The sequence below is a fragment of the Ornithodoros turicata genome, chromosome 2, assembly GCF_037126465.1.
Source record: "Ornithodoros turicata isolate Travis chromosome 2, ASM3712646v1, whole genome shotgun sequence".
Taxonomy (NCBI): domain Eukaryota; kingdom Metazoa; phylum Arthropoda; class Arachnida; order Ixodida; family Argasidae; genus Ornithodoros; species Ornithodoros turicata.
In genome coordinates this window covers 13,444,716-13,460,618 of record NC_088202.1, presented here as the reverse complement: position 1 = coordinate 13,460,618, position 15,903 = coordinate 13,444,716, and the positions used below count along the sequence as shown (strand labels likewise).

The 15,903-nt window shown below is 44.7% G+C and overlaps 1 protein-coding gene across 1 annotated transcript; it reads right to left on the bottom strand.

Moving 5' to 3' along the window:
• Window positions 1-3,704: 3,704 nt before the first annotated feature.
• LOC135385215 (uncharacterized) lies at window positions 3,705-10,586 on the bottom strand. The gene is made up of 4 exons (XM_064614415.1): window positions 10,388-10,586; window positions 9,760-9,835; window positions 8,777-9,058; window positions 3,705-4,471 (listed from the first exon to the last, which is right to left on the bottom strand). The coding sequence occupies exons 1-4, from the start codon at window positions 10,544-10,546 to the stop codon at window positions 4,302-4,304; spliced, it is 687 nt and encodes a 228-aa protein (XP_064470485.1). The 5' UTR covers window positions 10,547-10,586; the 3' UTR covers window positions 3,705-4,301.
• Between the last annotated feature and the right edge of the window lie 5,317 nt (window positions 10,587-15,903).

The window sequence follows — 15,903 nt, the reverse complement described above, 5'->3', positions numbered from 1 at the left end:
TTACGAACTCTACTGGGCACTCTGTGAACGAGAGTACCGGTAAATCACGCCAAAAATCCTTACGTCTTTCTTATACAAATCAGCGCTGTCTTAACAAATTTGTCCAAAAATAAATTCCGATTCGGTTGTTTCTTTCCTTTTCCAAAAATAAGCTTTTTGTTACGCAATCCCTGCAGTGGAGGCTACGTACTTGATTGTCGCAGGCAAAGTGAAGTGAGTTTGGCGAACTCACTTCATCGTAAGTGTACTTTGCATTTAGTGTCACTAAAAGATGCCGTGTGACTCCGAAAGAATGACACTTACTGCAAGTGTACTCGCTGAAAGTGACACTAAATTAGTACGTCTGACAGGGGTATTACTTACGGACTCCAGAAGTGCCCTCTGTAACGTGATGAACCGCATGTGTGGTAGCATCTTAGCCCGCTGTATAAGGAGGTCGTGTGCCCAGCATAAGCTAATCGGAGGTGACCTTACTCTTCAATGAATCCCGTCTGATGTCGGTATCAGAGGCAACGGACGAGCGGACGAGCTAGCATCATCAGCACACCTTAGCTGCAGCCCATCCTTACGAGTTCCGGCCGACACAGACAGGCACATGGCCGTTAAACAGCTAGTTGAAGTGCGTCATCCTGGCATATAGGACATCATGCAAAATCATCGACCCTCTCTGCCACGAAAGACCTTCCCCGAGTCATGCAGACAATGTTCCATCGGTTACGCATGGGATCTGCGTTCACGAACTCGCCAGTGTTCAAGATCGGCTTCAGGGAGAATTGCAGTTACGGTCACTGTCATCATCCGGAAACTATCGAACATATGCTGACAGAATGCCACGCATACCATGCGGGAAACTCACCTTCCCCACTCCAGGCCTGGCATAGTGACGACGGACGTCCTCTTCCCCGAAGGCTCTTATGTAGAGCGACTTACAAAAACTCGCAATCTCGTGCGTTTTCATCAAGAAACTGGTCTCGCGGAAAGACCACCCTAGTGCACCTCTCATATACAGTGCACCTCTGTCCCATCAGTATCGTTCACCATGCCTATGCCTCACTTTGAAATCGTCAACTCTCTACTCCCCCCCCTTTTTTTTCTTTTTTGGCTATAGTCGTGACGATGCACACTTGAGTGCGGCCAACAACGGCAAGCTACCTCGACCCCCCCCCCCCCCCCCTGGAATGCAAAAGGCAATAGTTTTGCGGTGTCACATGCAATCTCATATATAAAATATGATTCACGTTTGATATGACAACGTTTATCTCCTGATACCGATAACACTACTAAATTCCGTACGCATCCAAAAGGTTCGCAGGTATTCAACACAAACGGCTTGCCTCGCTTCCGTCGCTGGACATCGTCTCCTCCATCATATCCCTCCATCGGCCGGTTTCCTCACATGTTATCCCACGTGACTGCGCAGAGTTGGCAACAAACAAAGCAGCTCCGCTATAGTTAGGCAGCAGCTAGCAGAAATTCCACTAACACAATCCATGACCAACGGATGGCTGCGCTCGGGCGGTCACGCTCGGGGACTGGAGAATCGCATTTCACGGCGCGCGTGCCTACATTCTCTAGAGTCTTTATTTATTAACTCTATGATTTGAAGTATACAATGGAGCGCGCACCAAGTACGAGTGCCGGGCCAGGTAGGCGACGTGGTGTTGTAAGTGGTCGAGGAAGCAAAAGAAGGAACCAAAGGCTTATGCTAACGCATTTCCAAAGGATCCACCAATGGATCTTCCTAAATTTTGTTTAACAAGGAATAGCAAGCCGTCCTTTCTAGCTGGCTTTTCCTCTCAAAATAAATAGATCCACGCCCCTCCCCTCACCGAAGTCAGAAATTTCACAGATGATTCCAAAGCAGCTGCAGAGGCAATGTCATAAATCTGTTTGATAGCATCAGTAGACTGGTGTCATGGCTACTCCTGGGAAATGGAGTGAAGTGGGACTCCCTCTTCGAATGTGTTTTACTAAGTTTCACTCTAAAAGGGAGTGTGCTAAGGGACAGGCCATTTACTCCCCTAAAGGAGTTGTGACGACACCATTTTCTCTCAGAGTGTACGGTAATTTTATAATATTGGTGGCTGTCATTCTGTCGCGAAGCCGTGTATACGAGTACATAGGCACGCACCGCCAAGCCCGAAGGATCCGAACACATTTTTAAAGGGTAACGGGCATAGTTGAACGACAATGTCTAGTTAAGGAACATTAGATGTCCGACAGCATATACGTATGAGATCAGCCCTTGTTCGCCGACTTCCAAGGGTTTTCCCTCCTCGCCGCGTTGTCAAAAATGAAATTTCTCTCTCACACTCATTGATGTCTACGTGCAAATACAACTGAAGATGAATAACTTGGTTACATCAACTGGGCCTGAACTTGCCAGTCGAAAGAAAGAGTGCAAGATGTGAGCCAAAGTTAGGAGGGACGGCGTGCGGACAATTGCTCACCGGATAATTGTTCACCAGTGACAAACGTTGAAGCCGGCCAATTACTCACATCATTATAAAATACCCTAAGCCCAACTTGAGATTTTCATTTCCTCGTGAGGGCTTCCTTGCAGTTTCTGCTCCTTTGGAACTTGCACTGCCCTCTTTTTCCTCCACCCTTTCTCATGTTTATATATTTGTAACTTGCCTTGCGATAATTAGGCTTTGGTGGTTTGAGTCATATGTTTGTACTGTCCCTCTAGCTGTCGACCAGACTCAGGCATTTCACATCATCATATACAGGCGTTTTTAGCGACCTTTTGACATATTCATAACCTTCGAAAAAGAGCTTCGGTTCACTCAGAACTGGTAGAGGTAACGACTGGTGGTGGTGGTGGTGGTGGTGGTGTGATGTTATAAGGAAGAGGAGTGAGGTGTGCCTGCTCAGACAAGGCGGCAAGTTTCACTACTTTGTGAAAGGGGAAGAGGAGAAGGGGGAGTAAAAGAGAGAGAGAACGTATAGAGGGTCAGAAATTAAATGAAATGAGAAATTAAAAACATACAGATAAATGTTGTCTTATGTTGATAATAAATGTTGTCTTACGCTGATGGCGATGGTGATGTGACAAAGAAAAATATTGCGATGCAAGTCGCGACGAAGTCGAACTGGCCACTCCAGGACGGTTACAGAAAGTACAAACAGATGAGCGAATCTGAATCTTATATGCTTTCGGTTACTTTCGCCTTTTATAGGCTCGCTTTTCTTCGTTACGTTTTTCTTTTCTTTTTTCCCCCGAGGTGGTAGGTTGAACCTACAATTTTTCGAGGCCATCCACGGACACTCACCTTTCACGAGAAATAGGGCGGAAACCTTCCACTGTTCCTAATTCGTAGGGAAGAACTCAACCTCGCATACATAAACCGTGTGGTCCCCTGGAGACATGAACTCCAAAATAGCCTTTCCCAAATTCAACCAGTCAGAGCATTTCCACTTCCCGTATAAATAAGCTTTGAAATCATTCTGTAAGGCAATGCAAATAAGCTTCTCACCCTCCATCACTGAAGCTGATACAGCACAGCCAGGGGTCAAACTCGAACACAGTACCTCCCTATCTTTAGCGTGACATTGAAAACGGTCGAACGAGTGCTGCATAATCGCTATTTTCCCATGAATATTTCTTCCTACTCGGGGCCGAGAACGCTGGCGATGCCAAAATTCTAAAAATAAAGCGCCAATAAAGTTCCATTCGAAAAATGAAGTCTTAAAGACGAAGCTACGTCTAACATCCATTTATTTAAAAAGAATAGGAATCGGTAGAAATCGTAAACGATCATTCATGGGTCAATCAATGGCTCTCTAAACAACAACAACAAATAAGCAATGATGATGAAGTGGGATGTTTCGCGCTGATGCGCCACCCAATCCGGTTGCTTGAGGGGGGAGAAGATGGTGAATCATGATGAATGTGCAGAGTTCGCGCAGGAGCCCTGTTGCTGCCAAGAAGGCGATGAGGGCTTGAAGAGCTCGTAGCCGACGCGCAGGATTGACCGAAGGCCCAAACAGTTGAGGAAGGGCAAGTGAGGGCGTCCCAGTGGCTTCAAGTTGACGCTGGAGGACGCGTTGCTTAGTGAAATACTTCTGACAGTCGATGAGAATGTGCTGGACAGTAGTTCGAGTATTACAGCAAGAGCATAGCATTGTGTTACTATAACCCAGCTTGTGGCTGAAGTATGGGGTGAATGCGACGTTCAAACGAAGTGAAAAGTGGATTTCCTCTTTCTTTCCAAGCACACGTTTTGTCGGACCTTCGACAACCTTGAAGAAGGCACGGTTGAACGCCTGTGTTAGAACACCGGCTTGAACCCCTCTCTCTATTCGAAAGCCTCTGTTCGCGTCAGTCTTTTCAGAAACTCATGCGTTTTCTCCTTGAGCTTCTCGTCAAAGAGAACGCTCTGCTTCCAGTCGGAGCTGAACAGCACTGGCTTCCTGACATACTGGTTCAGTGACTTCACACGAACGTCCTTAACTACGTCTTTGTCATCTAGAAATAAGAAGCGTATCATAAATTATCTAGACATTGTAGCTCTTTCGCAATCAGGTCACTATCTATACTAACTGGTACCAGGGTTGCGGAATTGCCACTCCGGGGTTGGAATGATTCCGGAATCATTCCAGATTTATCAGAGCCCGGAATGAAATTGGAATGGAATGGCGGAAACTGTCCTGGGAATGGAACGGGAATGGAATGAGACATTTTTTCGCAGGCGGAATGGAATTGGAATGCAATGGTCTGGGTGCCACACGGTCAAGGGCGATGGTTTGGCCTGATTTTAAGAAAAAATAAAATGGAGATTTTAGCTGCACTAGTGTGAGGTCCGCAACCCACATCACTTGCACCAGTTGCTTTAGTGGAAAACTTCTGTAATGATGGTGCCAATGAAGAGGAGGAGGAGAGGAGGGCGAAATAATCTTGTCTTTGTGGTTTTTCCGTGCTGGGTAATGTCAATCTCCTCTATAGCACTGCTGGGCTAGCTAGTACGGTTACCGGTCTCTTTTGGTGGAATTAAAGGAATGGAATGGGGTCGCAAAGCCATTCCAGGAGTGGGAATTGACTATACCTTTTCATTCCGAGGAATTGAAAGGAATGAAATTATCACAAATCTTCATTCATCGGAATGGAATGGGTGATCCGATGTGATCCCATCCCTGTGGCTATCTAGACGAGATTTTGTGCCCGCAGGGTCCCACCCACATCCGTAGAAAAGCGCGAGACGCGCTCCTAGCTTTCGCTCACTCTGTGCGACTGTCTTGAACGCTTTCCATTCTCTCTCCCTCCCTTCTTACTGATTTCTTTATCTCTGTGTTTCTAATTTCTCATTTCTTTTAATTTCTGACCCTCTATCCTTTCTCTTTTACTCCCCCTTCTCCCCTTCCCCTTTCACAATGGAGTGAAGCTTGCCACCTTGTCTGAGCAGGCAGACCTCACTCCTCTTCCTTAGAACATCATACCACCACCACCACCACTTCCAACGAGGTCTGTCTCCCGTTCTGCTATTCGGATTTTGCCCAAAATTCGCTAATTAAATAGTTAATTCATGGATTTTAGGTAATCAGTCATCTAGTTGCATACTGTCTTCCACAGGAGGTCCACCTGGCCGTATAACTCAATTGCAAAGACGACATCTGTGCGGCTCTCATAGCTTTAAATATTCTGTAAAGGATAAAAATAAACACCCAGTATAATTAAGCTACATTTACAATTAGCAAACTGTACAGATGTATCGGTGTTAGCTGTAGCATAGGCAATCAGCTGTACACTGAGTTAAGGCACTGGTTTGGGCAGGTTGGGACATGTCAGAAGTGAGAAAAACAGCGCGAAAAAAGAAAACGCGACTGAATAGAAGAAGACAAACACACGGCGCTGTGTGTGTACTAAGCGTCTGTGTCTTCTCTAGAGCCCTGTTTTCCCGACTCCAGCTAAAACAACAACAACAACAAACACGCTGATAATCATGAATGAGGAAATTCTGCTGAAAACTTTGCAAAAATAGTAATTGGTTTACACTTACTCTTTTGAAATGTAACTAATTACAGCTACAATTACCATACTAAAGTGAATTAGCTACTTTACAGTTACATTTTAAAAGTCGAATAAGTCACTGCAGACTTGTGCCCGTTACTCGAAAAAAGTAATTGATTACCGTTACCAATTACTCGACTCCAAATGTAATTGAGTAACGAGTAAAAAAGTAACGCGTTACTCCGGTCGTTACTCTGCATTCACACAAATTACACCTGTCTTTGTGTGCCCCAGAAAAAAAGAAAAAAAAAAGTCCAAGTACTCGTCCAAGTACTCACAACGTCCAAATATATAATTCGTCCGAAAAAAATCGGACGTACTGAACACTTGGACGAAATGAACAGGCGAGGAGAAACTTGCCCAGCGCGTCCAATACCTGTACCGTCCAATAGCCCATTTCGTCCAAATGGGGGAATTCCCAAAGGCTCTGCTCCTTTCGGCAGGCGACTGTCTGGCTGCATTCATGAAAGCACAGGCCAGTTTGACACTGGGTGAATGGCAGGTGACTGTATTCATGAAAGCAAATGGATTATCGATCAAACGGGGAATCACAGAACGCACAAACCCGTTCACACGACCGCTGGCCTACAGTGACCGTCCAGTTAACGATGTGTTGTTTTCTGTAACTGTGTTCTCGCTAAGTACCGCGTTTCCCAATGTCAGTGATCTTTCTTGGAAACATCTAGGGATCTGAAAGGAAACTTGCGGTCCCTTGCTTTTACGTAGACTACTTCGAGCGGCAGTGGCTTACCAACGTTCATCTCTGGAATTAGTTTGCGGATGAGGACGATCTCCGCACAAACAATCACGCCGAAGGGTGGCATAATTCGCTGCGCATGAAATTCAAGAGCCAACCCCACTTGACGTTTTCGAAGTTCCTCGTCGAATTTCAGTCAACCATTCACAATGTAAGCACAACCAGGTAAGCAACAAATTCGCATAATCAGGGAACATCATCATGATAATTAATATACTTCCTCGCTTGCTCTCTTTGTATTCATGCTTCTTACCGCCATTTGCAGGTACGCATTCGGCTGCTGTTGAACGGGGCTCCGCCAAGCAGGAGACGATACAAGAGGCTCGCTCTTCCTTCTCATGGGCGTACGGAAAATACAGCTCAGGGGAAATGATGCTGAGAAACGAAGCACCCTTTACAGATGTAACAGAGCAGTTTGCTCATGTCATCAAGGCATACTTGCAGCGCATGTCCCACTTGCTGGACCATGCTAACTAATAAGTTAGTTGTTCAAAGGAAAAAAAAAAACTAAACGGAGCAGGCTTAGCATTTGTTTCTCGTTTTACTCGGTGTATAACATCTTTCAGTGGGAATGTTTAAATCTTACCTTCAACTAATAAGTCAGTCGTTGGAATGAAAAAAAAGAAATAAATAAAAATAAATAAACAGAGCAGGCTGAGCATTTGTTTTTCGTTTTACTTGGTGTATGGCACGGCATCTTTCGGTGTGAACGTTTAAATCCTACCTTCAATCGTAAACGAACCAATTGTTCACTCGCATTCGGAGATCCCCCTCCCTTTTCGGACGAAACAAGCGTTTGGACGGGTTGGTCAAGTTTTCCCCCCTTTGGTTCAGTTCGTCCAATGCCCACTATGTCCAATTTTTTTCGGACGTGCTGAGTACCTGGACGTTGTGAATACTTGGACGAAATAAACATTTGGACGAATCGGGGTGCTACCACTGGGGTTGGGAAAGATTAGGGAGAGAGACCCTGCAATTCCAGAACGTTAGTACAATGACCTGTACTTGCTAGAGTAGAACGATCCCACAAAGACTGACGGCACGGGGGGCTTGACTTGGGGCAGAACATCTGAAAAATAAGTTAATCTCTGCCGGAAAAGTAATCAATTACTGAGTAATCGATTACTACAAAAAGTAATTGATTACTCGAAAAATTACTTTCACAGTATCATTTCATCGATCACCATGTTGTAAATAACCGTTGTACATAATCGTTGCGTCATCCTGCAGCCCCTGAACATGTGACCATACCTGTCTCATACCTGTCTCATTAAATTTTCCTATGACAACTAACTGATTACTCGAAAAATTACTCAAAAAGGTAATTGATTACAAGTAACGCAATTACTAGTAACGCGTTACGCACAAGTCTGTTAAAGTGTAACTTGGAAAATTAGTCTTCGCGATTGCACTGTCCGAGCGTAATTATGCCGTGATATAAACGGAGGATTTCATATGGACCAGTGTAAGGCCATGGGCGCTGGGCGTTTGCGTGCAACGCAGTCTATAGTGTGCCGGTGTGCATTGTTCATAGATAAAATAAATAAATAAACGAAGAGCCAACGAAAGGACCAATGAAACGCGACGCACGTTGGATTGAGGCGGCCGTATATATGCCATGCACAATCGAGTCAGTGTAACGTTTTCTGAACTCCAACGACCATGATTAGGTCATCCTGGCTGCATATGAGATGGGAACATTTGTGGAATGGAATTCCTCTTGGGGAAAAGCGGCAGGGCGTTTGAAGCCTCGACAAAATTTCGCTAGGGTACTGACGCGTGGAGTATATTCCAGTACCTGAGTTACTTAGTTGCAGTTGCGTTTTATAGTTACCTTAGCGAACAGCAGTAACTAGTTACAGTTATAAGTTACTTTTGTAGAAGAGTAACTAGTTACTGCAAGAAGTAACTAGTTGCCGCAAATAGTAACCAGTTACAGTTACGAGTTATTTGTAACTTAGTCACTACCAAAGACTGATAGAGACTCGACGTGGTACGAGTGTTTGAACCTGTGTTTCTTGCGAGGTCCACTTCGAGCAAGCCGTGTAGCACATCCACCACGACGTCGAACTCCTGCTCCGGCAAGGTGGCTGCAGCTTTATAGGTAAAACGTAGTCCGCTGACCGACACGACGCAACTGTAGCGTCCGTAACAGACGCGAGCACTCCTAAAGAACTTGCTGAGACCCTGTACTTTTCCGTGGGTGAAATTCACCTCCCTCGTTTGGATGCCAAACACACTCAAGTGAAAGTCTGGTAGAGCGACATTGTCCACGTCGACCGCCAAGACCCCTGCGGGTGGAAGATATTGATTGGTTGATTGATTGGTAAAAGAAAAAAATGGAAAAAGAGAAAGATTACGTGATTCCAATGCTTCCTAAATGAAGTTTTTTTTTTCTTTCTTTCTGCAAAATTACCTAGACTTGATCCCTGTCGAACGCATTTCTGAAAAATTGTTAGGCTCCTGCGTAGTATTTATTACAGATGGATCTTCTTGTAGATTATAGAGCTTATTTATCGCCTACACACTTTAGTCGTTTCTGTAGTATTGTAACTGCGTGCATATGTGACTGTATACCAAATATACCAAAACCGATCAGCGTAAGAATTCGCTTCAATTTCTCCATATTTTTTAAAATTTACTTATCAACTTATCAAGAATTCTCTTCAATTTACGTATATAATCTTTTCCCCTGTTTTCCTAAGGCACTCAGATCTTATACTCTTACCAGGGTCACAGTTGGGTACGTCCAGGCTGTCATTTGATATTTACAAATCGAAATATAATTCAGTATTTCAAATAAAATGACTTCAATATATCTGATGAGTCAGTATGTTATTACGGGGGTTAATGGTGTCGGGAACGCGTTGATGAAAAAAAAGCACATCATTTGTTTCGCGTATTGTGTCTTGTTCGCGACCGATAAAATAAGAATGTAAACTTTTTATATTGGAAAATATGGACACAGTGACACTCGAATAATATGACTTACCAGCAAGCAAAGTAGCGATGATAAGAGCGAATCGCATCTTGGCTCTACTTCTGCAAACAGGTCTCAAGACGAAAATCTAAATGAAAGAACGAAAAAGGTAAATGTCTCGCTTCCTATTCAACATATAGTCCTTATAATCAGTTGTGTCACTTTCAGTCACTTACGACAATCTCGACTTTGTCATTATCGCTACACGACCTCCTACATGCATAGTCAGCATCATGCAGGAAACATGAACTGTTCATCTAAAGCTAAATGTACCTATACATTCGTCTGACGATGAAAGCTCAGACGGCCACGAAGTGATATAGGTAGTACAGGGTTAATGAGATATAGACGACAGAAGCAGGGAAGCTGTATATGGGTCTTTTGTCCTTGCGGAGCAGCCGCTGTAACGTAGACATTCCCTTAGCCTCCTCCTAACACCCATCGAAATTGCTCAACCCTAACAGAGACCTCTTTCTCTTACATTTCCTTTCAGTGTTCTCCGCAATTATGCGTATAATAACAGTACAATTTGATTAAGTTCTCATGTGGTCGAGACGGCGCCGGGATTACAAGAATGCATAAGCGAGACCTCTGCCAGGCCATTGCTGAAAATGAACAGGTCTCAAAGAAGGCTACTTACCGTCAGCCGGAAGAGTTTTGATATGTCCTCACTTTGCATCGTTTTTATAGTGTCCGTTCTCCGTGTTCGCGACCTCTTATCGCCATGTCCGGCTGTTGCTTCAACAGCGCTTTCAGCCTCGGCTTTGAAGACTGATAGGGGATACAACAATGAAAGCATGCGAGTTTCCACAGCGTGAAGAAATCACCCTGGTCGTGAACATAATAGCTTGAAGTTGGAGACAACCTCTTCATATTCACGAACGATCACAATGAGCTTCTGCGCTTCTATGATGAAACCCTTGGACAAACATCCGCCAGATATGAATGCACCCCCCCCCCCCAAAAAAAAAAGAACGCATCCTGGATGAATTGTCCCATCAGAAATGCAATATATATTTTAGATATTCTCACGTTACTCTGTTCGTACCTGCTATTAGGAACCACAGATAATATGGACGTCCATACTAAGTAAACGGGGTCTGCAAGACAAGGGGAAAGCTTGCATCGCCGACACAGTCGATAGGCGCAAAATACTCCAACTGAGCAATGGCGGTTGAAGAACAACAACAACGAATAAGTAACGATGATGCAGTGGGATATTTCAACAAAGTAGTGAAGTATGCAGCTGGACGTTGTTAGGCTTGTGTTTTGTTTGTTCCTGTGCATGTTTAATTGCCTCATCCGTTACAACGTTGCAAGATACTCGCCAATATAGCGGCATTCGATTTCATATGCAAAATTCTCAGGTGATCGAAAGGCTACCTTGGAATCCCACACCAACTAAACAGGTGCGATAATTTCAGAAGCGACGGTTGCTGGAAACGCAAGCGACCTTAGATGTATAATAATAACTTAAAACAATATATTTAGAAAACAGGATCGGAATTCCTCTTTCTTTAATCGAGAGCAGGGGCGCCGAAGTAACGGTCTACCTGGTGTTGCCATGCAGCCCGCGTATATAGTGTACGTCTATTTATGCAAGGGTATAAGATGAGGGTGCACGTAAACCTATTGTCGCAAAAACCCGAGCTTTCTGTCTTTTTTTAGATAAACATATCCCCCTCCCCCGTGCTGCAAGCATATGCACAATGAAATTACTTGCCTCTCCTTGCATGAGACACAGTCACACGAAATGATAAAGTTCGAAAGTACCCGACAGGTGATTAACATATACTTCAGGTACTAATGGCAACAATGCACGATTGTTTCCTTTCTGCGCGACGTTATCCTCTGGTGCTATCTTGTCTTCGAGATAAGAATTTTCGAGCACAGACAACGAGCCCTACAAGAACGGTGTAGCTTCCAAGCATAAGGGAGTTTTAGCGAATCGTGTTCACGATTCGCGAACGGTTTTTGCGCTGCCCAATCAAAGGATTCTGTCCTTAGACACTCCCTCTTCTCATTGGACTTATTCCGCGAAACCATTCGCGAGCAGTTTGAGTGAAAACGATTCACTAAAACCAGAGCAACAACAACAGCTATAAATGAAATTTTGAAGCTTCAAAGAAATGGAGCCGCAGGTGCCCACAAGGGAGACCACATAGCTCCAGAAATCATCCTGTCTATTCGAAGAAAAGAAGAAGAATGAAGAAAAAGTGATGACGACCAGACAGTTCATCTTCGGCATCGCCATGATGCCCCACTATTTTCACGGTAAAAACTGCTCTGCAACTTAAGGGAACATTTCCGATCGCGGTAATACCTCGAGGGTCTGCCCAGTTCCATAATAGAAAACGTTCCGCTGAAATAGAAAACCTTCAGCGACTCTTCATATCTCTTTTTCATCTTCGTCACCTGGGTTGCAGTACTTACTGCAACTACGATCATATTCTGAACAAACCTGCTATCCCCACATTTTCTCATCGAAGAACGATTCGTGACTGTCATTTCTTATCTAATAAGCTCATACATGCTGTCATTGACTGCACTGAATTACTATCGAGCATCAACTTCCGAGTGCCCTCACGTTCTCTGAGGTCTCATCTTGTTTTTTATTCTCACTCTTTTCCAAAGCTTCATCCAATCAACCGCGTTTACAACTAATCTTGAACTCCGCGTCACAACATTATGACATTGACATTCTCGCTCCTTCTCATGAGTTTCTTACAAGTATTAGTGCCATTGTTTCTGTGTAACTTCGAAGTTTCATTGTTAACTTTGTTGCCTTTTTGTCTATTTGAATGTCTTTGTTTTTTCATGTATAACATTTTGTGGTGCACCAATAAGAAGACCCTAGTGGTTGTTTTTGGGTACCTGAACAAAAATAAAGTTATTATTATTGTTATAATACAAAATCTTGAAAACCTCAGGTTGTCATATTATGGAGTCCGTGCACCAGCTGGCCTGCGTCTAAGCCGTACTGTCTGCCTAGTTGTTGCTAGAGGAGATTTATAATCTGAAACTATAGATGATCCAAAAAGGGATGGGCCAAGGCAAAACGCATTTGGGGCCTGGCCCTCCTCACACTGCTCGACATTCCATATTATCCAAAAGAATAAAAAAAACAACCAATTTTATCCAAAAAAGACCACTGGAGAGGATTTTTCCAACCCTGGGGATGGGGCGGGAGGGGGCGGTTTCTTTGTCGAAGCTCGTAATAAACTTCTACCCGAGAAACGTCATCATGACGTTGGTAGACAGACTGAAACTGAAACAAATCGGAAGGGGATCGTAATCCCCTCAAGACCATGGCGTTCGGGCGCGACCTCGTTCGCCCCTAGCTTCGAGCATAGTTCAACTGTGGCAACTCCAAATTGGTGGCGCTGTCGAACACTATGACGTCATTTGTTTACAAACAGGGAGAGGTCTATTAAGGAGAGCAGAGGGGGAAAACTAATGCTTAACCAAACGTTTTGGGGGCGATCGCTTCCCTGCCCCCCCCCCCCCCCCCCCCCATCCCTGAGGGCAGGGCTCTGCAGTCGCATCATACAAGAGCGATCATTGTACTGGCTTGTGGGGTGCTCCTTACCGCTGGCTCCTCTGCCCGTCTCTTTCATTATGATCAGGGTGAATGGCAAATCATGTTCCAGCAAGCGTGGTGTGCCGTGTATTGAGATTTCGGCGCACGTTTAAGAACCCCCAGGTGGGCAGAATTAATCCACAGATTCGACCACTGTTGCGTCGCTATCATGATCCCAGTTGTCTCGCGATGTAAAACCCTGAATTGCTATTATTATAGTGCCAGCAAGCGCTCTTGGATTGTACTGCCCTTGGTAGCGGCTGTTTCGGAGTTTCAGGATTCTTCTCATGGTATGGGGGGGGGGGATGTAAGAAAATGTGTTTCTGTGTGTGCGAAGGGGTCTGCCTCTATGGATAGTTGATGTCAATACACGAGTACTGATGACAATGACCCACTCGATGACAATGCACGCGGATGAATGGATATGGAAAAGGAAAGTAGAGTCGTAGGTCGCGCTGATGAGACCAGGGCCCGTTGGCATAACAGTTGAGTACGTGTCTCAGACTGAATCTCAATAGTCTTGGCTGCACATTGAGCACGTGCTCCTGCTCGTGCGAGAAGCGCTGCCAAAGCTATTGAGAATGATGGATTGATTGGCTAATTTAAAGGCACTGTAAAGCAGTAGACAAGAATGATTTCACCATCCATATTTTTTCCCATCCATGATCATTTATCATTCATTGCCTCTCATTTGTTAATATCCGCAATTTGCATCGCCCTGTATCGTTGATCTTGTGTTGTGTATGTTATGTGTGTGTTGTGCTTGTTGTATAGTACCATGTGAAATCCGTCTAGTAAATCTCTCCCACACAAGAATGATATGCCGGTGATGTGACTAGAGCCTTTGTTGCTTCTAAATGCTATATGCGGGACCATACGACCGACAACGCGCTATAAATATTTTTAATTTGCCATGAAAAATGCGGCGTAGTGGAGCGGTGCGACGCCTGGTGTCAAACAACCCCCTGTACAGCGGGCAACATTGAAAATTGGTATTACACACTATGACATCGGAATTTCGTTATTTTAGTAACCATATTATTAGTTTTCCTGTTTACCTATACATTCTGAAACCCCTGTTAACAGTTTAACCTGTTAACCCCTGTTTTTGGGAAGTAACCCAGTGCTGGCCGCTGTTCGATGGGGGCTCTCCCTATACTTCTCTGCTGCGCCTGCGCGCTCCTTTTGTTCGCGGCCTCTTTCGAACGAACAAACTCTCTCTGTGAACCTCTGTGAACACACAAGTCCCGACGCTGTCTGGCTTCTTGAACGTCTGACACATTTTTTTCAACGGCTCAGCATTTCATTTCAGTTCGCTTATCCGTTTATCCTCAGATGTGTCGATTGTCAGATCGTTGTGTCGATTGCAGGGGCGGATTTTATGGTGGATTGTGGTGGATTGTTATGTCGGGCCCAGTGTTATACGCATGCAATGTGGTTGCCGCCGTATGTGTCAGAAGTACGGATTCATTTCGAATACCTAGTACAGTGTTGCCCGTAATCTTTAATTGTAATTTTCTAATTAACTGCGCCGTCGATTGGAATGAAACTTGCACAGTTTTTGTCCTGGTGGCTTGGACTATCGAATAGCCACACTAAATGACATTTGATCGGTGCTGCTTTACAGTACCTTTAAAGAAAAAATAAAACGGAGCGAGAGAATGAGAGAGTGAGAGAGTGAGAATTAGCCTGAGACTCGTACTAAATTTTTATGCAAACGGGCCCAAATGCTCCATGACGCTTGATGTGTGTTAGCACAGACTGTCGAGCAGTGAGCTCGTCTTAAAAGATTGCTTCAGCCCGACAATACTCACGTCACAGGCATCTCGTATTCATAGAATAGAATAGAAATAGAAAGAAAAAACGGCAACGTAGGTCGCACTGGTGCGACCAGCTGTTCCATGACGCTTGATGTGCAAAAGCACTGAGGGATTTAAAAGATTAATTCAGCCCGTATGTCTTTTGAGGTAGTTCGCCAGGACACACTAGACACACAGCGCGGGTTGTTGGTGCTGCTTTGATCAGCTCCCCAGCACCTTCTCAACACTAAAAGGTCGGTTGACAAGTTTAGCAGGGGCGTTTTTCAGTGTTTGCCGACTAGAGCCGAAGCGTCGGCAGGTGACCAGCGGTGCTCCGTGTTCTCCACGGTTCCACATGTTGAATAGTTCTGCGATCCAACAACACCTATATTATGAAGGAATGCTGAGTCCCGTTCGCAACAGCATTTGTTTTCGTATTCAATTCTGGATATGTTCCAGCAGTTCTTTGGTTTCGTTTGTTGCATGTGCGTATGTCACAGTGTTTATGCGACTGAAATGCTACGGGTGGGGTACCTCTGCTCGCGGCCGCGTTTCAAGAGTGTCAGAAAAGATCTAACGAAGTGCCCCAAAGATTATTGTGCTAAGGAACACGCGGGATGCTCCAGAAAACTCGTGGCTGTAAAGAGAACTCGCAACTGTAGTGCTAGGCATTTCACCTTCGACAGAAGGCACATTGAGACCACCCTCGTCGCGTATAGTTCATGGACCCCTTCGTAGCCCTCTATATACCTCAGCTCACCTCCCCTACAAAAAATG

Bases quoted from the DNA above. Each gene is read 5' to 3' on its own strand.
- LOC135385215 (XM_064614415.1), bottom strand. From the start codon at position 10,546: ATGCTTTCATTGTTGTATCCCCTATCAGTCTTCAAAGCCGAGGCTGAA. The intron at 9,059-9,759 runs GTAAGTCATATT...TTCCACCCGCAG, and splicing joins CATCGCTACTTTGCTTGCTG to GGGTCTTGGCGGTCGACGTG. The intron at 4,472-8,776 runs GTTCAAACACTC...TCTTATTTCTAG, and splicing joins GGACCTCGCAAGAAACACAG to ATGACAAAGACGTAGTTAAG.